Genomic DNA, 26,628 nt, shown 5'->3' on the forward strand with positions numbered 1-26,628 from the left:
ATATATGAAAAATTGTGGGCTCCAGGCTGTTCATAAACGGGTGAAAACATAATCTCTTGCCCACCTACACTGGCGTAGGTGTGATCCTACAAGGAACCCATGATCCTTCAGTGTTGCCATATTCCAGAACTATGTACCTGGAAGGTCCAGAGCTACAAGGCATTCCGTGCTCAGACAGTCAAGGAAAGGCTGAAACATAATCACAACTGAACAAGAAATATGCCAAGTAAGATTTTCAAAAGTTTTACGGACAGATGACTGACTCTTATTGGTCAAGCTGAATAACAACACAGCACCAGTTCCTGTCGGACAACAGCAAGGTGGAGCATCAGTATGCTATCATTCAGGATGACCTACTTGGACCGTTTCAGGTTGAAGATGAGCCTTAAATCAACTCAAACTGCAGTCAGATTTTAGGCTTTGTTCAACCAGCGGTACAGGAAACTGACACTCCATATCACATGCATCCAAGTCCTCCACTGCTTGACCAGCCAGTAAAGGCCTCAGCGATGACAGAACTCCTCACCTGACTTAAACCCCATTGAAAACTTGTGGACTCTTCATAAATGTGACATTTACAGTGAGGGAACACAACACTTCTGTGCAGCATTCTCAACGCTGTGGTTACTGCTGCATCAAAAGTTGATCATAAACACATTGAGAAAATTGACATGGATGGACGGCTTATGCCAGTTATTGAAAATAAAGCAGATACCCACATCTGCACTATTTAAGTTTAGAATTTTTAACTCAGCGCGTTTTTATGGAATGGTTTTTGGAATGAGAACTGTTCTACTAGTTAATGTGTTTATAAAATGAACCCCCCCACCACCACCTCAGGGTGAGTCAATTATATAATATTTATACACAGTAGTGTTCAGAATAATAGTAGTGCTATGTGACTAAAAAGATTAATCCAGGTTTTGAGTATATTTCTTATTGTTACATGGGAAACAAGGTTTCAGTAGATTCTCACAAATCCAACAAGCCCAAGCATTCATGATATGCACACACTTAAGGCTAATTGGGCTATTAATAAAAATAAAAAAATAAAATAGAAAAGGGGGTGTTCACAATAACAGTAGCATCTGCTGTTGACGCTACAAACTCAAAACTATTATGTTCAAACTGCTTTTTTAGCAATCCTGTGAATCACTAAACTAGTATTTAGTTGTATAACCACAGTTTTTCATGATTTCTTCACATCTGCGAGGCATTAATTTTGTTGGTTTGGAACCAAGATTTTGCTCATTTACTAGTGTGCTTGGGGTCATTGTCTTGTTGAAACACCCATTTCAAGGGCATGTCCTCTTCAGCATAAGACAACATGACCTCTTCAAGTATTTTGACATAATCCAAACTGATCCATCATACCTGGTAGGTGATATATAGGCCCAACACCATAGTAGGAGAAACATGCCCATATCATGATGCTTGCACCATCATGCTTCACTGTTTTCACTGTGAACTGTGGCTTGAATTCAGAGTTTGTGGGTCTTCTCACAAAATGCGGCCCTTGGACCCAAAAAGAACAATTTTACTCTCATCAGTCCACAACATATTCCTCCATTTCTCTTTAGGCCAATTGATGTGTTCTTTGGCAAATTGTAACCTCTTCTACCCATGTCTTTTATTTAACAGAAGGACTTTACAGGGGATTCTTGCAAATAAATTAGCTTCACACAGGTGTCTTCTGTCACAGCACTTACAGGTAACTCCAGACTGTCTTTGATCATCCTGGAGCTGATCAATGGGTGAGCCTTTGCCATTCTGGTTATTCTTCTATCCATTGGTTGTTTTCCGTTTTCTTCCACACATCTCTGTTTTTTTTTAATCCATTTTAATCAGAATCAGAATCACCTTTATTGTCATTGCACAGCGATCAACAACAAAATTTGCTTGTGCATCCACAAAAACAATGATCACACTCAAACACACTCACCCATACACATACTTCAATAAATACTGAAAAAAGACATCAGGAGATTGGGGGGGAAGCTCTGAGACAAACATAACTCGTATTGCACTAATCCCACATATTGTCATTATCCCATATTGCACGTATCCCTCTAAAACATCAATTAACAGTAAAAAATACCCAACTTAATAAAACCCCTTAAATAGCATAAAAACAGTAATAAATATACCTAAAATTAAAAAATAATAAAAAATTATTGCACATGTCCGTCCTTATTTTAATTAGAATAATGCAATTGTTTCAACTGAAGCTTGGGCGTGTCTGTTCAGTTCTATAACAGCTCGAGGAAAGAAGCTGTTTTTCAGTCTTGTGGTGTGGGCTTTAAAGGCCCGAAAACGCCTGCTGGATGGAAGCAAAGAAAAAAAGTGATGTGAGGGGTGTGTTCCATCCTGCAGAATACTGCTTGCTCGGCGGAGACAGCGAGTCCTAAAAACATCATCCAATGAGGGCAGAAGGAGACCAGTGATCTTTTCTGCCGTTCTTATGACTCGTCTGATGGATTTCTTGTTTTCAGAACAGTTTGCAAACCATGCTGTAATGCAATAGGTTAAAACACTCTCGATGGAGCAGTGATAAAAGTCCTTGAGCAGCTCAGCCGACAGGTTGTTGTTCTTCAATGCTTGTAGAAAATAAAGCCTCTGATGTGCCTTTTTGACCACAGCAGATGTGTTAACTTCCCATTTAAGATCCTCAGTGATCCAGGTGCCCAGAAAATTAAAACAAGAGCATTGGAGATGATTGTAGATGACCAGCCTATAATTTTTTGCACCTGCGTGTAAGTTTTCCCCTCTCCAATCAACTTTTTAATTAAACTACGCTGTTCTTCTGAACAATGTCTTAAACGTCTCATTTTCCTCAGGCTTTCAAAGAGAAAAGCATGTTCAACAGGTGCTGGCTTCATCCTTTCTACTTTTTTTTTTTTTTACTAATAGCCCAATTTCATAGCCTTAAGAGTGTACATATCATGAATGCTTGGTCTTGTTGGATTTGTGAGAATCTACTGGTACCTTGGTTCCCATGTAACAATAAGAAATATACTCAAAACCTGGATTAATCTTTTAGTCACATAGCACTACTATTCTGAATGGTTCAAAAAAAATAAAAGTTGGAAATTCATTACTCTCACCCCTTCATTTTATGATGCTTTGGGGAAAAAAGAAAGCCTGCCAAATATTTTTGTCATACATTAATATTTAGAGGTAGCACATCATAGCTGAAGGTTGTAAATATATCAGTTATCGCTGCCCGAGTGCCCGTGCAATAGGTTATCCATTATCCAGTATCTAATCACATCACTTATAAAGAGGATAGAAGTTAACCACCTGAGTGTAACTAAAGTATAATTTTATATTCAATTTAAAACTATACCTGGGTTTAAATATTTCTCACAAACAACATACTTTCAAAAATGTTATTTTAGGCTACAAGCTGAAAATTTTGCTTCAATTCACAGCTTCTTTTCTTTCAGATCTTTGGTGATGGTGAATCTAACATGAGATAAATGTAAAAAGAGACACTTGCTGACTTAACATGCTTAACCATTAACTGGAAACTTCAGTAAAACATGTCAGCTACTAGAAGTAGAACATTTGTATACCTTATTGGTTCCACCGACTGAAATAAAGGGAAACAAATTGCCCTCAAATGGGCAAATACTCAAGGTATTTTTCTTCAAACACACTGATTTGAAGAAAACTGTCCATGATGCTGCTGTGACCTCTATAGACAGGGCAATTCCTTTTTGGGAGAGAGCTAGAATCCCACTGAGGGCAAAGCAGCATCTGATCACAAAGTTAGAAAAGGTGTTCGGAAAATGGAAAACATTGAAAAAGACCAAGAATCGGAATACAGACAAGCAGAAGAAAGATGAAACAGTGTTTTGTGAATCTTTGGAGGACTTGTTTGACATGGCACATCAGGATGTCCTAACAATGATAAAGTTTGAAGATGACAGACAGTTCCTAATTGCTCAGCGAGAGAAAGGTAGAAGGGGATGCATGACAGGCATAGATAAAATACAAACTGCCAAAGAACAAAGAGCAGAAAAAAGGAAAGCTGCAGAAGCAAAATACAAAGAGAAACTGGAGGAGCCTGGACCATCTAATGTCTCACTACCTGACACTGTCTCCAGCCAGAGTGAAGAGAACACAGAAAGTCCAGATGAAGAATTTGTTATGCCAGTGCCACAAAAAGCCAGTAAAATTAAACTGTTGTAACACCAGGACTTGCAGCAGCATTGGATAGGACCAAAACAACAGACAGATGTGCCACCTATATTCTGACTGAAACGGCAGCAAGTCTTGGTCATGATGCAAGCAACTTAAATATCATTATCATGTGAAGGATGTTCTCTTATGTTACACAGCTGTATAATTGGTTCTTGTGCTGATTCATACATTTTTTAATATTAAGTACTGCAAGGCATAAAGAATATTATTGTTTGGAGCTAGATCAAAATATATGTGGAAATATATAAAGCATAGACTTATTTAAATTTATCAATAATGAAACAGTATTTCATCAATAAAATGAAAATGCAATGTTTGATTGTTACAAAATCTTCGCTACCCCAGTATGTAGGTATTGTAGGAGCATGATACATGTATGAGAAGAACTGCATCTCACAATTCATGTTTTAGTGTTAACTATTTTATGGGATATGAAAAGATATGATTTTCCAATGTATTGCCATAATTTCTGTCCTGACATATCAATATTAAACTGACAGAAATAATTTGGAAATAACCATACTATATGACAAAGTTATTGCGAGCAAAATCTTTAAGGGCTGTGTGCTACCACTAAAAATTAGCTTTATGAAATGGTACATGTGTTTTTATGTTAGGTACAACAAATTTAGAGGGTGAGACTTGAAATTTTTTGAAAAAAAAAAAAATGACCATTTTTATGGACCACCCTTATATATATATATATATATATATATATATATATATATATATATATATATATATATATATATATATATATATATATATATATTTTTTTTTTTTTTTTCCTCTCACATAAGTTGTTCATCTAAATTACAGCCCTTTAAATAAATAAATAAATAAATGCTGGAGATTCCAAGCATTGCATTTTAAAATACTGGAGTATTATTCTTGTTAGTGCAATCAGTTAACTCCTCACCTCATGTTTAACCAGCCTTGATAAGAAATTAAATGATAAATTTGACATGGGTGTGTGTTTTTTTTGTATGGTTAAGTGCCTTTTACTAATAATCAGATTATGATGACGTTTTAAGAAAGGGTTGGGCCTCTCCTGGCATGGAACAACTGGGAGCTGCTTAAACCAGTACAGATCAATTTCAAACCCACAGCTCAAGTTTGCTCTAAAATAAAACAAGTCCTTACATTTGGAGTGGCTCTGCACAAAGAGAAGCCACTAAATGCACAAACATGTGAACACTGATACTCTGAAGTATGTGTAGAACACCACCTTCACGCCGGTCTCCTGCTGCAGCTGATGGATCATTTACGCTGCCTCTGCGAGTCAGAATCAACAGCAGGATGTCTCTGCTTAGTGTTGTGCTCCGCTTTAACCAGCGCACCGATCACAGCCAGCAGAACTGTGATGGTGATGACCAGCACGGAGACGGTCTCGGCCATGCACAGCTGGCTGTCCAGTGAGGATAAAGAGCTCCCAGCCTGCTGAGCGGGAGCGTGGCAGACGATGTTCTGGTAGTCCTCCACGTGGAGGTGCCGAACGTGCTGGATCTTGCTGAAGACTCGCTGCAGCTCGCAGTCACAGATCCATGGATTGAAGGACATCTCAAGGTGAGTGCTGGTGGTCTGGAGCATCAGGAAGGCTCTGAACTTGATGTGCTCCAGTTGGTTTCCTTGGAGATCCAGCAGAGACAGACTGCGTAATGGAGCCAGAGCCTCCGACTCGATGAGAGAGATGTTGTTGTGGCTTAGCAGCAACACTTCCAAACTCTGTTGCTGAGAAAATAGGTTCTCTTTGAGAACGTTCAGTTTGTTCCCTTTCAGCTTGAGCTGAGTCAGGCGGGACAGGCAGTGGAATGCCCTGCTCTCGATCCCAGAGATCTGGTTGTAGCTGAGGTCTAGTTTCCTCAGGTTTTCAAAGTGGTCCAGTGAAGGCGTGTCCAGATACTGCAGCAGGTTGTGATCCAGCCTCAACTCCTGGAGGGACGACAGCCTTTGGGAAAAGTCCCGAGGGAGCCAGCGCAGCCTGTTAAAACTCAAATCCAGCCTCTCCAGAAATTGCAGTGGTGACAGAGACTGAAATCATTTTAAAAGAACGATTTAAACTGTAAAACCTGCAGAAACATGAAGCTTTTCACACTTTTTGGACCACCACAGGTGAAATACAGAGCAACATTTGTTTTCATACCTGTGGATGCAGAATGTGGATGCTGTTGTTGGACATCAGGAGGACCTTCAGCGACCAAAGCCCAATGAAAGATCTGGTGCGGACCTCTGTCAGCTTGTTCCCGCTCAGCTCCAGCAGCCAGGTACTGTGAGGAACACCACCAGGGACCCGGTCCAACCCACGAGCCCGGCAATCCACCAGGTCGGAGGACTCGTAGCAGAGACAGTGGCTGGGACAAGGTTTAAAGCAACCTGCCGTGTTCAAGAGGAGAGGCAGGAAGGGCACCATGGTGACCATCATGTAGCTCCAACACTGCTCACTCCCGCTTAAAAGTGCGCCAGGAAGAGTGTGGCTTTCAGTGGAATGATGGAGATGCTGCTGCATAAAATTCTGAGTGGACACTGACTAGAGCAGGATTATGGGATTAAACAGATAATCACAACCATATCTGCGGAACAAACCTGGTCAACTTTGGAGCCAATCCTAAAATAAGGATTTACATCCGTTAAGCTATACGACTGCATGCATTTTTTAGGCATCATTCACATTTTCTTGGCATTTTAACGTTACATAAGCTTATGTTAAATCTTTCTAATGACATCTACGAATAGCTGAGGAAATCCTATAACTGGCAGAAAGTCAGCATGATTGAATACAAATACCTCAACCTTAACAAGGAAAATCTAAAATTTCAAGTACAGAACAGCAGCACCCCCCAACGCAACAGAGTATTCAGTGTAATGCAACAATGCAGCACTGCACCAAACATAATCACTGCTTTGCTATAATCACATTACAACTCTGCAAAAACAAAAACACACCCTCCTACCATTTCCAACACAATACTCAAAAACTTGTGCAGACATTTACCACATTCCCGCCCCAGTAACATTAACCATTTCATAAATATTTCAGTAATTTTTTGCACAATCACTGTGCAGGAAAAAGCTCTTTATAACCTCAAGGACAGAAAATGTCACTGAGCAGCCTTGCAGAAACCAGAGGCTTAAGACATTTAAATAATTAATTCAAGAGGCTGATGACATCACTTCCCTGTAATTTACACAGATGCATCTCAACCAACTGATGATGGAGAAGAAGAAAAAGAAAAATGTTTGTTGAAAAACTTGGACCCGAAATTTAAAAATAAAAATCCCAGACCTTAAGCTTCGTATCTGCTCTTGGTGTACAGACTTACTCTTGAAATTTGCAACCGGTGGAAAGCTCGAATGCCGAATCAACTTCCGGCTCCTTGCAAGATCCGTCGTGGTGACCGTGCAAAAATGGGAAATCCAACAAAAACAACTCTTGAAATTCTCTGCCAGCTCGTCACAAAAGTGGTTGAAATTACAATATTACAGTCAGAATTTGTTACTTTTATTTTAGAAAATGTCCTTTTAAAGTGTGGCGTTTCAAGTCACATTTTGTTTAAAATACAGAAAATACAGACAGTAGAATATGGATACAGAAAAAAAAAAGGAAACAATGACAAAATAAAGCTAACGCCTTTCTGACTGCTCTAGATTTTCTCTTTTTGACATGGAACTGAAGGCGAAGGAAGGAGGTCGGAAAATAAAAAGGACTGGAAGGACAGGAGGGGAGAAGTTGGGGGTAGAGTGAGACAAGTTAGTTAGGGAAACTATGGTCGCTTCATGGTTCATGTTTAAATTATTCTTTATAAAGTCTAATTTAAGATTTTAATCTTTCCTCTTTCTTTTTTGTCTTTTTCATTTAATGGTGTTTTGATCTTCTGGATCCAGGGCACTCAGCGCTCCTCCTTGTGGTCTCAAACTGAGGTCAAGGAATGCCGACTTAGTCTGGCAGTGGGAATAAAAGCGCCCGCGTCGCCTCTCCCGGCTGAGCCGCACTGCCAACTCAAGAAGATAAAGTCGAGTCCTTCTGTGTTTGCTGTGCTTGTGAACGTTGCATGGACTTCTGACTTTCCACATCTCTAAAATGTTTCTCAACCTGCAGGAACAGGAAAAGACACGTACGAATTACCTGGACAACTCGTGATATCCACGTAAATAATCCCAACACAGCCACACACACGCCACAAAAAAAAAAATAATCATCCAAATTATTAGTGTACTTTATAGGAGATAAACATTCATACATTTTCTGCTCCTTATCCGGGTTACACATAAACAGATCACTGTAATTGGGCTGGTGGTTTGTATGTCACGTGGCATTTATTTGTCCCACTGTACAGAAAAACAGTCCACTGTATGATTTATGTTATTTTTCATGTAATTTGTTTATATTTACTGTGCAATTTGTTAACATTCATTCACTCCATCCAACAACTCACTACCTTTTCATAACAATGCATTCATGATGTGAGGAAGCCATCTATAGCACATGGACTTTGCCTTGACTATGCGTTCACAATTTCATTAAAGACTCCCTAAGGACAGCCCACTACTGGTTACTGCAATTTATTATCCCTGGCAGCCGAGTACTCCTCCCCGTCAGTATCATCGAGCTTGTTATATCCCTTCTCGTCCCAATTACTCACTAAATAAATAAAATGGCAGAGATGGACTGGAGGAGCAGCTGATAGCAATCAACAACTTCTTCGTTCCCACTGACGAGGTCCGGCGGTGCAAGCCTTCACTGACCATTATATCAACAAGTGATTACATGAGAAATCTCACATGACCAACAGGAATCTGTAAGGGGACCTTCTCCATTCAACTTCCAAAATTACTATAGGACAGCCAAGAGTGGAGCTACAGTGGAGGCTGCGGTGGCACTGGATACCCCTGATATCTGACTGAACACCCCAGGTGCCACCCCACATGACTGACATGTCATGGCACCGCACATCTGATCGAAAGGAGCCAGATGCATTTTGAAATCGGTAACACGTATTGACTGTTAGGCCCCTCCTTTACAGTAGTTGGTGCTGTGCACCACAAAGAGTTCTAACCCACATTCTCCTCTGTTCTGTATAAAAGTGCTGGACAATGAATGGACAGAGTCAGTAAGCAGCCACAGAGGTAGACTACAGGACGCCATTTGTGAGCCATGGTGAAGTTAGTTTCAGGTAGGATATTTGACACGGTTAAACCCACAATGAATATCCTAATAACTAACCTGAATCCAACTTCACCACAGTGCTGTTGTGTTAGCTGCGGTGAAGGGAGGTGAGAGCCTGACCCTAAGAAAGCTGGTGAATTACATCAATAACACCTTATTTCTTCGGGTCGGGGACAGGTCTCTCACCGTTGTCTCGACCTACGGGCCGAGCGGCAGTGCAGAGTACCCGACCTTCCTGGAGTCCCTGGGAGGGGTACTAGATAGCGCTCCGACTGGGGACTCCATTGTTCTCCTGGGGGATTTCAACGCCCACGTGGGCGGCGACAGTGAGACCTGGAGGGGGGTGATCGGGAAGTATGGCCTCCCCGATTTGAACCCGAGTGGTGTTCAGTTGTTGGACTTCTGTGCTAGTCACAGTTTGTCCATCACGAACACTATGTTCAAGCACAAGGGTGTCCATAAGTGCACGTGGCACCAGGACACCCTGAGCCGGAGGTCGATGATCGACTATGTAGTCGTATCATCTGACCTTCGGCGGAAGCAGCTCTCCACTGGCACTGTTTACGGTGCAGGTGGGGAGCTGTTGACCCTGACTGGGGATGTTGTTGGGCGGTGGAAGGAGCACTTCGAGGATCTCCTCAATCCCATCGTCACATCTTCCGAAGAGGAAGCAGAGACGGGGGACCCAGAGGCGGACTCATCCATTACCCAGGCAGAAGTCACCGAGGTGGTTAGAAAGCTCCTCGGTGGCAAGGCTCCTGGGGTGGATGAAATCTGTCCTGAGTACCTTAAGTCTCTGGATGTTGTGGGACTGTCTTGGTTGACACGCCTCTGCAACATCGCGTGGCGATCGGGGACAGTGCCTCTGGATTGGCAGACCGGGGTGGTGGTCCCTCTGTTTAAGAAGAGGGACCGGAGGGTGTGTTCCAACTATAAGGGGATCACACTCCTCAGCCTCCCCGGTAAGGTCTATTCCAGAGTACTGGAGAGGAGAATTCGACCGATGGTCGAACCTCGGATTCAGGAGGAGCAGTGTGGTTTTCGTCCTGGTCGCAGCACACTGGACCAGCTCTACATGCTCCATCAGGTGCTTGAGGGTTCATGGGAGTTCGCCCAACCAGTCCACATGTGTTTTGTGGATCTGGAGAAGGCGTTCGACCGTGTCCCTCGGGGCACCCTGTGGGGAGTGCTCCGGGAGTACGGGGTCCGGAGTCCTTTGCTAAGGGCTATCCGGTCCCTGTACCACCGCAGCAGGAGCTTGGTTCGCATTGCCGGTAGTAAGTCAAGCCTGTTTCCAGTGCACGTTGGCCTCTGCCAGGGCTGCCCTTTGTCACCGGTTCTGTTCATTATTTTTATGGACAGAATTTCTAGGCGTAGCCACGGTGTAGAGGGGGTCTGGTTTGGGAACCACAGAATCTCGTCTCTGCTGTTTGTGGACGATGTGGTTCTGTTGGCTTCGTCAAATCAGGACCTTCAGCGTGCACTGGGGCGTTTTTCAGCTGAGTGTGAGGTGTCCGGGATGAAAATCAGCACCTCCAAATCCGAGGCCATGGTTCTCGACCGGAAAAAGGTGCTTTGCCCTCTTCAGGTCGGTGGCGTGTCCTTGCCTCAAGTGGAGGAGTTTAAGTATCTCGGGGTCTTGTTCACGAGTGAGGGACGGATGGAGCGTGAGATCGATAGACGGATCGGTGCAGCGTCTGCAGTGATGCGGTCACTGTATCGGACCGTCGTGGTGAAGAGAGAGCTGAGTAGGGGGGGCAAAGCTCTTGATTTACTGATCGATCTACGTTCCGATCCTCACCTATGGTCATGAGGTTTGGCTCATGACCGAAAGAACGAGATCGCGGGTACAAGCGGTCGAGATGAGTTTCCTCCGCAGTCAGTCACTCGGGAGGAGCTCGGAGTCGAGCCGCTGCTCCTCCACGTCGAAAGGAGTCAGTTGAGGTGGCTCGGGCATCTTTTCCGGATGCCCCCTGGACGCCTCGCTGGAGAGGTGTTCTGGGCACGTCCCATTGGGAGGAGGCCCCAGGGAAGACCCAGGACACGCTGGAAGGATTACATCTCTCGGCTGGCTTGGGAACGCCTTGGGGTTCCCCCGGAGGAGCTGGGGGAGGTGTGTGTGGATCGGGAGGTCTGGGCGGCTTTGCTTGAGCTGCTGCCCCCGCGACCCGACTCCGGATAAAGCGGAAGAAAATGGATGGATGGATGGATGGGTCAGTTGAGAATGAAAAGACAGGGGGACACGATACATTAATTCTTTGGAAAGAGAAGCAAATCAAGCAAACACAGAACTCAGCTCTGGCATCAGCAGTCCTAGCAGCGCCCAGCCTGGGACTAGTCGGGAGAGTCAGTGTCCGGCACAACCCAGCCCACCAGCCTGTCTGTGTGAGGAACTGAATGAGTAGCTATGAAAGTGGGTGTGAGCATTTTTATTCATTTCAAAATGGTGCCATTGTGTTGAAAAATTGTTTCACATTTTGTACAATGTTAATAAACTGCAAATCACAACCAAAAATCTCATCTATGTGCTTAATATTTAGCTACTTTAATGTATTTCAACATTTAGAGACTGACTGCAATTGATTGTCCGAGGACTCCCTGAAATCGCTTTGGCCACCCTCTGGCCACCGCAAGGATAAAAGACTAGCTACGGCACTGAGGATAGCTATAGTTTGCAAGATACCGCAAAAGGACCTAAGGCAGAAGAGTAGAATGGTCTTGAAAAGTAGACCTTTGTGGTTCGAGATACTCAAACAGCAGAACTTGAAAGCAGCACAAAGACGGCTGTTTTGTCAAAACATCAACAGGAGTCCGAGTGATGATGCAAATCTTACTTTTTAATTAAAATTTCTCACTAAATCATCTTTGTACAACATTGTGAACATTTAACCAGGGATGAGATTGGCAAATTTGATTTTCAGAGGAAAATAAGCCAGGGTCCAGGGGCCGCAGGCCCCGGCGGGTCCAGGGCGGAGCCAAAGCATTTTTGCTGTTTTAAAACATGTAGACTGCACTAAAATGATATTAAAACTACTATAAATGCCAGGTGGTCATATCTATAATTCAAACTGTAAACCCTTACTAAGACCATCTACTGTACATGTGTATTTTTGTGACCAAAATATTTTTTCATAACTAGACTTACTTGATTTTCAGCATTCTCCACTTTCAGCATGGCACACTTGTCAACAAACATACATGTATAATCCAATGTTCTATGTCCATTGAACTGTCAGACCATATAAGGTTTATATTTAGTCGATGTGATCTCCACCTATAACACTGTATCACAAGATCATTGCTTCACTTTATCAAACTGGACTAATTATATATGAGGACTGTTTCACTGTGTCACATCGTTTCATAAAATCTCTCTCTCTCTTATCAGTGCTGTGACTCTATAATAAACGCGCACTCGTTACATGTCAGTGCGCTCATCCAACGCCCTGATCGATCAGTCTGATCAAAGCTGAAAAGAGCTGTGACTCTAAAATGCGCACTCGCTGCATAAAAAATAATAATGGTAAATGACTCTGTTTTTGAGCCGCACCACACCATGCAGTAGAGAACAGAGCGCACTTCCACAGAGGCAGAAAATAGCACTGAAACTGGTGCAGCATGGCACACGCGACTGTGTACACACATTAAAACGCGAACACACGCAGCTGCAAGTATGAACGAACACTGTTAAAGTCTGAGTATGCGCGTATTTCGGCCGTATTTAAATGAAACAATGCTGCAATGAGCAGCTCTACGAATACGCCACTGTGAAAGCCCCTAAAGGTACTCCTGGCATTATTTTTTTTTTTTTTTTTGCATTCTTACCCCCCCTAAAATTTTCTCAACGGATTTGGACGTTTCACAAAATCGACCCCCAGGACTGTCAAATCTGCGGAAATCCGCGGATCCGCAGAAAAATCTCATCCCTGTTTAACATGTGGAGAAAAAAAAAAGGTATCAATTTAGAGTTGTGTGGATGTCATGTTTTCTGATATTAGCAACATTATGAACACAGTACTGAAAGAAATGGTACTTACTATTTTGCGTACATGACTTAAAGCGCTTCCCTCTTTGCCTTTGCAGTTCTCGACCTGATAAGGCGGTGAGATTACAACGTCGTCCATCACGATAATGTTCTTCTCCTGCCATTTACAGTCTTTGATGCTGCAAAAAAGCGTCAAAATGTGTTTTTGAAGACAGAAATTGACGCAGCACCCAAAATTATAACTTCATTCCATTTAGCAAGATGTGGTAATTAACTGCTTCAAACAGGCCATGGCCAACAAGGCAACACAAAGCACTAAAAAAAAAAAAAAAAAAAAAAAGTATTCAAAACTCATCCCACTATGCTTTGGATTTGTTTATTCTTACACAACTTTTATAAAATGTGAACACAACACTATCAAAGGCAGTTAAAAATATTAAGTTATGCTCTTGCCACTGACGAAACCAGCATCCACTCCAGAAACTAAAATAGCAAAATAAACGGGGTGGATCAGCCAAAAACGTTAAGACAATGTAACAGAAGTTACACAAGTAACAAGAAGAAGTTGTAAATATTTTTGCTGGTAGTTGAAGTTCTCTACCAAAATATTTTCAAATAATGTGAAAATGTTCTTGAATGGCTCCAAATTATTTTGGTGATTTTTTTTTCCCCTTCAGAAACCATGTAATAACTTATTTTGGGCAAATTTCCTGGTTTTCATCTGCCAAATTGAAAATAAATCCATCCAAACTATCAGAATCAAAATCTTTCGGAAACTAAACGTGAAGACACATTTTGGATAAATTTCACTGTTTTCACTACAAAGAGTCTATTTTTTACCAAAATTTTACAATTCTGTGAGGAAGAATTGTGAACAGTGCTTCAATGAATCAAATCAAAATCAATCAAGAAATGAAGTTGAAGCTTTATTTTGGGTGAATCATAACGTAAGTCCCTATAAATCAGTCCTTTCGGCTGCTCCCTTGTTTTCACTTGGGGTCACCACAGCAGATCCAAGGCAGATCTGCTTGTTGATTTGGCTCAAGTTTTACGCTGGATGCCCTTCCTGATGCAACTCCACAGCTAAAATTTTAAATTTCAGAATTCTGCATGGAAGACTTAGGAACAGTGTTTAAATGAAGCAAACATAACCATTAAAATCGAAATCCATCAAGAACTGAAGAAACATTTTCCATCAATTTTGGATGGCAACCCATGGACGATGTTCATCATGAACTCACTGAACCGTTAGTCCAGATAAGCTAGAAACAAAAAAAACAGGCATTTTCTAGAGATGGACTTGGAATATGCATGTACAAAAGACAGACTACATGAATTTTGGATGTACCATCTGATTTGACAGATGGACTGACAGAATTGTAGATTAAGTTAAAGGAATAGACCTGTTTCAATGACAATACAGTTATACATAAAGAGAACACAAAATAAGTAAACTGACCACTAAACTGCTTGGGAAGAAAGAACAGATTCTCTAATGTCACTGAAACAACCTGTGGGTGGGAAAAGCTTTAACCATTTCCTCCAATGCTGAAACAACTGAGGGGAGAAAAAGCAAACATGTCTTCTTGAGAAGAACTCATAACTGTCAAACACCAGTGGAAAATAGAACTTTCCATGTACAGTATATTTTTCCCTCCCCTTTTGTCATGTCATTTTCCTATTCAATTTCTGTCAAAACAGAATTTACAGCATCCCGAATGTTTTTTGGCATTTGGGTAACCAAGATGAGGAGCAGTGCCTGAACAATTGTTTGCTGTTCTTACGTTTTGTGAATAGTCTGGAATAGCTGCTGGCCCTCCACAGAAACCCCAGCACTGATTGCATAGGCTTGGGACAGCTTGTCCTCCTTTTCCGTCCGTGCTCGATTGGCAAGCTGGGGAGAGTTTAACAGAACATAAGGCCGTGTTAAACACAAACAGCTCATTCATATACAGTATATGTCAACAAAATGATCTCCGCTCCTTCTCACTTGAGGGAACCGTGCGTCACTTAAAGATGATCTTTGACCTCATTTGCATACAATTATGAAACAACTTTCTTCTCCTCTCTTATTCTGGCATCACAGGCAGGGTCTGCATAACTTGCAATCTCAGAAGATACTCACAGGGAGGCACAAAATAAATAAATAAATAAATAAATAAAACAGAACAGAGAACATTGCTTCTTATTGATAAGGTGAGATTTTACCTTACACTTTAGAGTCTCTCCAGAAATTTGCAATGCCGGGATTTCAATACTTAATCAAATAACTCAACCACTATATCAATACATTTCTCTACATAAATATACAGTAATATGTAAAAGTTTGAGCACCCCTGATGATTTCCATGATTTTCCTTTATAAATCATTGGTTGTTTGGATCAGAAATTTCAGTTAAATATGTCATATAGCATATTTGAGAAGTAAATGAAGTTTCTAGTATTTACAGAAAGTGTAATAATTCTTTAAAGTAGGCAGGTGCATAAACTTTGGCACCCCAACAGAAAAAAAAAAAAAAAATTTAGTAGATCCTCCTTTTGCAGAAATAACAGCCTCTAAATGCTTCCTATAGCTTCCAATGAGAGTCTGGATTCTGGTTGAAGGTATTTTGGACCATTCTTCTTTACAAAACATCTCAGATTTGTTGTTTCTGAGCATGGACAGCCTGCTTAAAATCACACCACAGATTTTCACTATTCAGGTCTGGGGACTGGGATGGCCATTCCAGAATATTGTTCTTGTTCCTCTACATTAATGCCTTAGTAGATTTTGAGCAGTGTTTAGGGTCATTGTCTTGTTGAAAGATCCAGCCCCAGCACAGCTTCAACTTTGTCACTGATTCTTGAACATTGTTCTTAAGAATTTACTGATATTGACTGGAATCCATGTGACCCTCAACTTTAACAAGATTCCCAGTACCTGCACTGGCCACACAGCATGATGGAACCACCTCCAAATTTTACTGTAGGTGTAGCAAGTGTCTTTCTTGGAATGCTGTGTTCTTTTTCTGCCATGCATACCGCCCCTTGTTATGTCCAAATAACTCTGCAGCAAGATCATGTTGTTGATCTTTGGAGCAGGTCTGTGGATTGACTATGACTGTTCTCACCATCTGTCGCTTCAGCTTATCTGAGATTTTTCTTGGCCTGCCACTGCGGGCCTTAACTAGTACTGTGCCTGCGGTCTTCCATTTCCTCACAGTGGAAACTGACAGCTCAAATCTCTGAGATAGCTTTTTGTATGCCTCCCCTAGTTGTTTAGAGGCTCCCATGTTGCCACTCATTAGAAGAGATGCAAAGAGGAGAAACATTTGTAAATGGCCACCTTAAATACCCTCTCTCATGACTTGATTCACCTGTGTAAGATGGTCAAGGGTTATTGAGCTTACCAAACCAATTTTGTGTTCCAATAATTAGTGCAAAATGTATTAAAATCAGGGCAGCACTGTGGATTAGTGGCTAGCACTGTTGCCTCACAGCGAGAAGGTCATGGGTTCGATTCCCACCTGTGGTTTTTCTGTGTGGAGTTTGCACGTTCTCCCTGTGTTTGCATGGGGTCTCTTCAGGTGCTCCGGCTTCCTCCCACATTCAGCAGCCATGCAGGTTAGGTGGATTGGAGACTTTAAAATTGTCCATGGGTGTGTGTGCGGGTGTGAATGTGTTTGTTTGTTTATATGTGGCCATGCAACAGACTAGCGTCTTGTGCTCTATGACTGCTGGGATAGGCTCCAGCCCCCCCATGACCCTTAATTGGACTAAGCGGTTTAAGATGAGTGTGTATTCAAATCAATAAAATGACAAGGGTGCCCAAATTTATGCACCTGCCTAATTTTGTTTAAATAATTATTGCACACTTTCTGTAAATACTATAAACTTAATTAATGTGTTCGTCTGCTATATATTTAACTGAAATTTCTGATCCAGACAACCAATGATTTATAAAGGAAAATCATTAAGATATCAGGGGTGCCCAAACTTTTGCATACAACTGTGTGTGTGTGTGTGTGTGTGTGTATATACACTCAACAAAAATATAAACGCAACACTTTTGGTTTTGCTCCCATTTTGTATGAGATGAACTCAAAGATCTAAAACTTTTTCCACATACACAATATCACCATTTCCCTCAAATATTGTTCACAAACCAGTCTAAATCTGTGATAGTGAGCACTTCTCCTTTGCTGAGATAATCCATCCCACCTCACAGGTGTGCCATACCAAGATGCTGATTAGACACCATGATTAGTGCACAGGTGTGCCTTAGACTGTCCACAATAAAAGGCCACTCTGAAAGGTGCAGTTTTGTTTTATTGGGGGGGGGGGAAACCAGTCAGTATCTGGTGTGACCACCATTTACCTCATGCAGTGCAACACATCTCCTTCGCATAGAGTTGATCAGGTTGTCAATTGTGGCCTGTGGAATGTTGGTCCACTCCTCTTCAATGGCTGTGCGAAGTTGCGACGACGAACTGGAGTCAGGTCGAGACCCAGATGAGGACGACGAGCATGCAGATGAGCTTCCCTGAGACATTTTCTGACAGTTTGTGCAGAAATTCTTTGGTTATCCAAACCGATTGTTTCAGCAGCTGTCCGAGTGGCTGGTCTCAGACGATCTTGGAGGTGAACATGCTGGATGTGGAGGTCCTGGGCTGGTGTGGTTACACGTGGTCTGCGGTTGTGAGGCTGGTTGGATGTACTGCCAAATTCTCTGAAATGCCTTTGGAGACAGCTTATGGTAGAGAAATGAACATTCAATACACGAGCAACAGCTCTGGTTGACATTCCTGCTGTCAGCATGCCAATTGCACGCTCCCTCAAATCTTGCGACATCTGTGGCATTGTGCTGTGTGATAAAACTGCACCTTTCAGAGTGGCCTTTTATTGTGGGCAGTCTAAGGCACACCTGTGCACTAATCATGGTGTCTAATCAGCATCTTGATATGGCAAAGGTGAGGTGGGATGGATTATCTCAGCAAAGGAGAAGTGCTCACTATCACAGATTTAGACTGGTTTGTGAACAATATTTGAGGGAAATGGTGATATTGTGTATGTGGAAAAAGTTTTAGATCTTTGAGTTCATCTCATACAAAATGGGAGCAAAACCAAAAGTGTTGCGTTTATATTTTTGTTGAGTGTATATATATATATATATATATATATATATATATATATATATATACACGTATTCCAGTTAAAGTCTTTGTTGAAATCCTGGCATCACAAATTTCTGGAGAGTCTGACCACAGGAGCCGCCAGTAAAATTCCAAAACTTGAAATAGAGATAAACTGATAAAATGTATTTTGGTGTAACAACAGTATTCAGCAACTCACATTTTGCTTAAAAGTGTGTGACTGTGAGGCATCATTGTAAAGTGCTTTGCCTGTGTTGGATTTAAAAGGTGAGATGGAAATGCAGTCCATGTAATATTTAAATTCCTATTATATGTATATTTCATTGAAAATTAAACATTCTAAAATAAAATTCAAAAATTCGCCACACCCTTAACTCCCCTGTGACAAAGCAATAAGCAGATGTGGCAAGGCGACCACAAAAATAAGTAACAAGAGAAATCAGAAGTACTCCCCTGACAGAGATTTCACAAACTGTAATTAAAAAAAAAAAAAAAACAACGTAATTTTCTACTCAAGATTTCTAGCCAGATGACTTGTGTAGACTGATATGACAGAGTCTGCACTATTCGTTATAGCAATATAATCCAAATCCATACCAGCCTCATTTATACACCATCTATACCACCCACATTCACATATGCTCAAATTGTTCACAAGGAAATGTACATTTATTGATCAAATATCATCATAAATTGACAGTGACATCTGATCTCAAAGTCTCCTCCAAAATATTTGCATGATGCCACTGTGTAAAACTACCACTGGGACAGACATTTAACTGTGTTGTTCTTGATTTCTTTCACACAAACACTGACAGATGTTGGGTAACTGAGAAACTCACTGACCCTGGTGGAGTCTGGTTTATTTGAAGACCATTTAAAATCCTTTCAGTGTATCAGTGACTCATTTCCACAACTACAAAAACGCCATTTGCGTTTCTGAAAATTTTGTACCACAAACATGCTGCAACGAGAGACAGAGGTGAGCAGTTTGTACAAACAGGTCATGACAAAATTGTATCCATCTCTGAAGGTAAGATACTTGTTCTTAGTTACAGGTTACATCCAGAGGTGCACCGATCAGAATTTTTTAGGCCGATCACCGAAATTTTGATCTGCCGATACCGATCAAGTACATATTTGGATCGTGCCCAAAATAAGAATATAGGTCTAATGTATAGGACTATTTTTGCATTAAAACTTAATGATGAAAATAAAAAACATGCATTCAAATAAAGACACTAGAATAAACTGCCAACTTTTGTTTTATTACACTGACTTTGTTCTACCAGCAAGCTTTTTTTTCCCATGTTTCATGTTGCTCAGGTTACAGCCTACAGAGAATACGTTGAGAATGTAAAATGCCGCCCTCATTCTATGGGGTTAAAATTGTCTCATTAATATTTGTAAATGCACACAGGGTGATCTACAAATAATCATTGATTTGCAAATGTGTTCAGATATCCACAAATGCAAATTTCATATTTGTAACTTGTAAATTGGTCTTTGCAAATAATGTTGTATTTGCAAATATAAAACTTAATTTGTAAAAAAAAAAAAAAATTACATTTGTAAAACTGGAAATTGTATTTGTGAATTGAGTTTCAGCATTTGTGGATCACCAATTACATGCATTCATCGCTTTCCTCTGACGTAATTTTGAGACATTTTCGCGAAATCCACAGATCCACAAACAAATCAATCAATTCAATCAATTTTTTTTAATTTCGAACTTAGTTGTCAATTCCAGTATCATGGCAGTTCACAATATAAGCAAATCAAATGAACAAAGCTTCTTTGTTAAAAAAAAAGCTAAAAAAACAAAAAAAAAAAAAACAAAATCAAAATGCCTACTGATTCACAAATACACACTCACACACACTGGATATCCACTAGATGTCAGTGTGGTTCCATTCATTACACAGCAGTCTATTTAGATCTCTCAGAGCCATTTGACTCATTTTGACTTCTGATATGAGCTGGACGGACATGGACTACATTAGATGATGGCGACTGCTCTCCTTGTCCGTCCAGCTCATATCAGAAGTCAAAATGAGTTTACGTCACAGAGGAAAGCGCGTCATGACAGGACCAAGCGCTCCCTGCGCTACTGCCTGCACTGTTGTGATCGGTCCTTTTGATCGGCACATTTTGCCGATCACCGATCAAACCGAACAAGGCGTGATCGGCCGATAATGATCGGTGCCCGATCGATCGGTGCACCACTAGTTACATCCTATGAAGTTACTCTGTTACAGTGTCAAACACTCTGGAAACATCTGTCTTTTTTACACACTTAATCCATACAGAAGTGTATTATTACTAGTAGCACAGGAGAGGGCACAAATATATGATCAACTTTTAAGTCATCATCTTCAGTCTGCAATAATGACCTGTCTGGAAAAGCTGTGTGTGATGCCTTCACACTTGTTTCCACTCTATGAGACCTCCACCAAGGAAGAAAATTTCAGGAGTAAAGGGCACCAATGACACCAGATCAAATTTCTCGTATGTGAGAACTTACTTGACAATAAATTTGATTCTGATTCATTTGGTTTCTCCTGTTATATGCTAAGTTCACCACGTCCACGTGTTGAAATGGTACAAGCTGTGACAGCAACATGCAAATGAGCATGTAAATACAGCAGCGATTGAGAGCTACAGTTCAAATAAAGAGTGAATCTTCAGTTAAAGCAGTGAAATCAGAGACATGTGGACCATTCACAATTCATTCATCAACCTACATCAACTATTTAAAGACATCAATCGTGACTCACCTTTCTGCTGATTAAAGTCGCTAACCCGGACTCTTGTCTACTGATGCTGGCAAGAAATAAGAATCGTCCGCCGTTTCACACAGGACAGTTTTATTTTGTTCCCCATTAATGTGGCTTTTTCGTGGGGCAGCACATGACAGTTCTCTGGCATGGACTGGACCATTAATATCTCCCGCTTCGCCAGTTAATAAACTGAAATTATGGTCACTCACGTAAAGGAAAATAATAACATCCTCCATGTGTTGTGGGACTTGACTGATTAAATGTCATTCCTCCTAATGCTACTGCTCTCTGCCAAGTAAAGTTGGAAAGACATTCAAAGATTCAACTTTCCAGAATCAATAACTTCAAAGCGAATTGCCGTTTTAAATCAAATGACACCTCTTTCCAAACATTGTAATACAGACAACAACCAGAACCGACAAAAACTGTTTTTCCCCCTAAATGAGACCTCTCCATTCTTTGTGAATTGCATCAATCTTGACGTCCAGCTGGCTGCGAGACTGCAGGTCAGGGGCCGTCAAATTACCACAGCAGAAGGAAATGCTTTGATAAAAACTCAATGTCACATTTTTGGTTTGTAGTACCACCAAACTCGCATCACACATCAATGAACTCCCTCTGGTTGTACTATAGCACTTAGATTGGAGAAATGTACTATTCATAAATTTCAGGGATTTTTTTATTTTGTAATAAATTTGAATAAAATCTTAACTTTTTATTTATATCTTGTAGTGCAACTGAACTCACATGACTCATCAATGAGCTCCCTCTGGCTGTGGTTGGGGGGGTAATCAGTTGTAGTTTGTTGTCTATATTACATTGTATAGAATGAGGTGTCATTTTATTTAAAACAGCGATTCACTTTGAAGTTATTGATTCCAGAAGGTCGAACATGATCGTGACGACACTCCGTTTGCTAACTCCTCACCAACAAAATTATCCCGATACTGGTAGCTCATTTTACAAGTGAAAACTCAATTTATGTTGAAATTTGCTGATTCCCAGACCATGTGAAGAAGGTGATATCTGTACTTCAAGACATAATGCTGAACCTGGCGAAACTGGCCTCAACCACTGCTATAATGCCTATTTCAACAGCAGGTATTTTGAGAGTTTCATATATGATAATTCTTTTTATTTACCCTGGTATTATGCAATACCTGGTGTTCATATACTATTGACTTGAAGAAATTTAGATTGTAGCTTTAATGAGTGCACCACCATGCTGCCAAAACAAAGAAGACACCCTTTGTTCTGGTGCACAATACTGTTTAGGTCAGATTCGTTTCTTTGTGAACACACCTGTTACCAGCGAGAGCACGGGAGCATGCTGGTTATACTACAACCTTCACAATAAAAAGCCCATGGTTCAGAGTTAAATGAGGTTTATGGGACAGGGTTAGTATTAAAAACAGAATACAAGTAAAACACGAAATTAAGTGGTCAAGACAAAAAGCTTTTGTCTTGGATGGGAACTCAAGCTCCATGGCTCAAATCTTTCTGAGAACCCATCCACTCACTCAGATATGGCGTGGAGAACATCATATGAAGTGAAAAATACAGATGTATATCAAACCCAGAGACAGACCGACTTGGATATAAGCTGAAACAGCACTGAAATTTGTCAAATTCACAGCAAACCGTACAAAATCAAATACACATATTTAAATTAATGGAGAAACGGCTGAAAAACAACTTACCTTGCTAACATTCAATGATGCTAGTGGAGGTGGAGTCTCAGTGCGGTCATTTATTATGTCCACATCAGAAACATAAGCTAAGTTGATCAGGATGACGTCATTGAGGTTTGGCTTACCGCTGGAGGAAGCGCATTCTATTGAGGAACTCAAGTCAAGGAGGAACAACAGAGAATCACAGATCAGATGTCCAATCAGTCTGTATGGAGAGGTCTCCAATACAGAAAGGTTGTACCAGTTACAGCAGGGGTGCATAAGTTCGGTCCTCGAGATCTACCTTTCTGACACTCTTTGTTGTCTCCCTGTTCCAACACATCTAAATCTAATGAAAGACTGGTTAGCAGGCTTTTAATAAGCCTTTCATTGGATTCAGGTGTGTTGGAGCAGGGAGACAACGAAGAGTGTCAGGAATATAGATCTTGAGGACTGAACTTGGGCACCTCTGAGTTACAGTACGCTAATACCAAAAGCAGCACTACCACCTACTGGAGCCATGATGAAAGTGTAGCAAGCAAAGCGTCACTTATCAAAGAAGAAATTATTTATAAATTACATGTGCATAGATGTGTATCACAGCAAACTGCCCAACAATAAAACTACCAGGCTGAGCTCAGAACTCGGGTTACACCATATTATGATATCCATGATGTTACAAATTTCTCCCTCGATAAGAATTTGTCATCCTGTGATATTATTGACATAGCTGATGATGCGTTATATATGTGCTGCATGTGGGCAAGTATCATGTAAAACAAGTATGGCAGAAAGCAGAGTTCAAAGCGTAGACGAGGAGTAAGCGTTAATCACCAAAGGAGGAGCTGGTTTGAGTTTAGAAGGTCAGAATAATTTGTTCCACCACATTAAGCAAAAACACATGGCAGAGCATGAGAAACCATCATCGAGTGAGCAAATACTTTACGGAGTGGCTATTGTTACGGCACCCATATTGACAACGTCTAATAAAACAACCTTTGTGATCATAGGGCAACCACTAACAAACGCGCTGATTATTGCGACAAAGTGTGACATCATGGTGTTGAAGCTGTGTAAAAGAAAACTGACAAATGTCAAGCGCAAAAACTTAGGGTTAGTTCAAGGTAAGAGTACAATGCACACCGAGGGGCACAAGCACAAGAGGGCCCCGATCAAAGTGTTAGGCTGACGGCTGCACACGACCGGTGACAAATCCTACTTAAAAAAGCGAAGGGGGCCACACTAATAGCAATTAGCAGTGGCTATCCGTACGCAGCGGTATTGATAATTTGCAATTGTATTTGTATGTAGCACTTCTGATTGGGCAATCTCAGTCACATAATTATGAGGCTACATACCTTTACCAATGCTCAATATGACTGGGATTTGAACCAGGCACCTTTGGCTTAGAGGTCCCATTCCCTACAGCAGCTCACACTCTCCCAAGCGCCAAAGCTTGAAGTTATCATACATGCCATGCACATGTAAAATTTTGTATTATCAATGCCGCTAGCCACTTCATTTGCGGTTTGCGCACAGCACCATATCAACAGCAACAGTAAGTCAAGAGAACTATCAGCATGTTTCCAAGCCGTATAGATGTCAACACTGGAACGAAAAGATGAAGGCAGTGGTATTAGTGTGTGCATTTTTAACTTGTGAATAAAATTCACATCACTTTTTTTTAAGCCTACTTAACTGGTATTGTGTAGCATCTGATGATGTGGACTTTAATGGACTTTCAGTGTGTCCTGTGTAAGAATATTATCTGGGAAAACAAGTATCACATCTGGATCGGCAGATATGCAATCTTAAATTACAAAAATCCGAGGCACAAAAAAAAACAACAACATTGGGAAATCCTACGTTCAAACAAAAACTACACCAGCTGTAAATGTAATGATGGGGTCCAGATCTATATGACTCCAACTTTAAAAACACACCCATCAACCTGCAGAGCTAAACTACTACACGCATGCACACTGGTGCAAAATAGGATTTTGACCGTTCATCACATGATCACCTAATATTTGCAGTCACTGTTTGTAACGGAGACAAGAAAACACCAGCTGACAAGATTGGGAAAGTTTAACCGAGCTAAGAGAGGCAGTGTGCAGCTAACGCTAGCACCGAAGCTTAGCATAGTAAACCAGGCCAGTGGAAGTTCGATCACAGTGTGGACGTGACCGTTCAACCTCTCCGAATCTTTGCTGACATATTCGAGTCCCCGCAGAGCTCAGCGATGTAAAACTATGTGGATAATTTAAGGCGACCTGCATGTCGGCTAGCTGGCTAACTAGCACACAGCCATGATGCGCTGCCAGATAGTGATCCATGCCGAGCTCCGGCGATTCAAAACACATGGACTCCCGACGAGGCACATTTAAGCCGGTTACAGCGAGAACGCCCACAACAAACGACAAGCAAAAGGACCACAACCTCCTGAATGCAAATATCAGAGCCTGACAAAAAAATGTGTAGCTCCGCTAGCACAGACTCCGCCTGCGCGGCTCACTATTTGGCAAATTTTCGCTAACAGGCCCTTTGCAGCCAGGCAGGCCAGCGAGCCGCCCACAGCTCCCAACAAACAAAGGATACTCAGAGTCAACATCTTGGACTGGTAGTCAAACGCGACCACTTCTCCTTGTAAACGTTGGCCCAAACAGGTGAGGCAAGAGACATGACTCCCGACGCTGAAATACTCCCCCGGTCCAGGAGCCGCCATCTTCTCCGCCAGGAAACCGGAGCGCCTGCCTTACGTACAAAGCGACGCGATGTCGTCATCACGCAAAAGCTGGCACGCGTGACACCGTTCATGACCATGATTCTGTTTGCAGATATCTTTAAATCGCCGCTCTAGTCCTGCCTTCCTGAGTCAAATATAAAGTAAATATAAAATAAAAATATTATAAAATATAAAGAAAATAAATGTAAAAAGAATTGTATTCAATTTTAAGTCGAAAGAAGCGGCTTTTTCAAGGTGCTCCCCCTACAGGAAACATTCAGGTGTGGGGTGTTATACTAAATTCTGTGGCCCGTTAGATTTTGTGTGCATACATATGCATAATAGAGTGTATATATATATATATATATATATATATATATATATATATATATATATATATATATATATATATATATATATCTCAGCTGGAGCCTACGTTCCGTTGTATAAACTGTAGCTGACATTTCACATCTTTTAAGGAAATACACGCTGCTCTGTCCCTCCAATCACAGCATACATATGACTTATCATGAGTTTCTTGGTGGCTTCATTCACTACTATAAAACAAACTTTCACTCTGATCAGTTTATCCAATCATAGCCACATGAGCCTATAAATCCCTGAGTTATTTTTGTGTCTTGGTGGCTCTGGTGGCAAGCACTGCACTATTCTCAGTCTTTCCAATCATAACCAAAAATACCTATAACATTTTCAGAGTTATTATTGCCCATTTCTTGTTGGCTTCCCTTGCCCATCTCCAACAGGCAAGCATTGTACTATGTTCAGTTTCTTTAATTGCACCCATAGAAATCTGTTACTCCTGAATAGTTGTTTGTCTTAGAGGATTCCCTCACTAGGCTCCAACAAATGTTGCACTGTGCTCAGCTTCTCCAATCACACAGAAGCCTGCAACCTATTAGAAATATTTGTCTTAGTGGCTTACCTCACTATAGTCTCGCAGTATTC

General features: G+C 41.2%; 2 protein-coding genes across 3 annotated transcripts; both read right to left on the minus strand.

Moving 5' to 3' along the window:
* Positions 1-5,078: 5,078 nt before the first annotated feature.
* LOC117530905 (leucine-rich repeat-containing protein 17) lies at positions 5,079-7,190 on the minus strand. Its single transcript, XM_034193861.1, has 2 exons — positions 6,350-7,190; positions 5,079-6,237 (listed from the first exon to the last, which is right to left on the minus strand). The coding sequence occupies exons 1-2, from the start codon at positions 6,710-6,712 to the stop codon at positions 5,467-5,469; spliced, it is 1,134 nt and encodes a 377-aa protein (XP_034049752.1). The 5' UTR covers positions 6,713-7,190; the 3' UTR covers positions 5,079-5,466.
* Positions 7,191-7,689: 499 nt separating this feature from the next.
* Positions 7,690-25,701, minus strand: lsm12b (LSM12 homolog b). 2 transcript variants are annotated; one of them, XM_034193862.1, is made up of 5 exons: positions 25,536-25,700; positions 22,968-23,101; positions 15,140-15,249; positions 13,408-13,534; positions 7,690-8,296 (listed from the first exon to the last, which is right to left on the minus strand). In XM_034193862.1, the coding sequence occupies exons 1-5, from the start codon at positions 25,660-25,662 to the stop codon at positions 8,204-8,206; spliced, it is 591 nt and encodes a 196-aa protein (XP_034049753.1). In that variant the 5' UTR covers positions 25,663-25,700; the 3' UTR covers positions 7,690-8,203. The 2 variants fall into 2 exon arrangements, with proteins under 2 accessions (XP_034049753.1, XP_034049754.1); XM_034193863.1 differs by lacking the exon at positions 7,690-8,296 and adding an exon at positions 12,211-12,245 and having other exon boundaries at positions 25,536-25,701.
* Between the last annotated feature and the right edge of the window lie 927 nt (positions 25,702-26,628).

This window comes from Thalassophryne amazonica, chromosome 18, assembly GCF_902500255.1.
Source record: "Thalassophryne amazonica chromosome 18, fThaAma1.1, whole genome shotgun sequence".
NCBI lineage: Eukaryota > Metazoa > Chordata > Actinopteri > Batrachoidiformes > Batrachoididae > Thalassophryne > Thalassophryne amazonica.

Coding starts and splice junctions, on each gene's coding strand:
- LOC117530905 (XM_034193861.1), bottom strand. CDS start 6,712: ATGCAGCAGCATCTCCATCATTCCACTGAAAGCCACACTCTTCCTGGC. Junction 6,238..6,349: donor TCCACATTCTGCATCCACAG/GTATGAAAACAA, acceptor AAATGATTTCAG/TCTCTGTCACCACTGCAATT.
- lsm12b (XM_034193862.1), bottom strand. CDS start 25,662: ATGGCGGCTCCTGGACCGGGGGAGTATTTCAGCGTCGGGAGTCATGTC. Junction 23,102..25,535: donor GTCCAAGATGTTGACTCTGA/GTATCCTTTGTT, acceptor GTTCCTCAATAG/AATGCGCTTCCTCCAGCGGT. Junction 8,297..13,407: donor TAAGTCATGTACGCAAAATA/GTAAGTACCATT, acceptor CTGTTCCTGCAG/GTTGAGAAACATTTTAGAGA.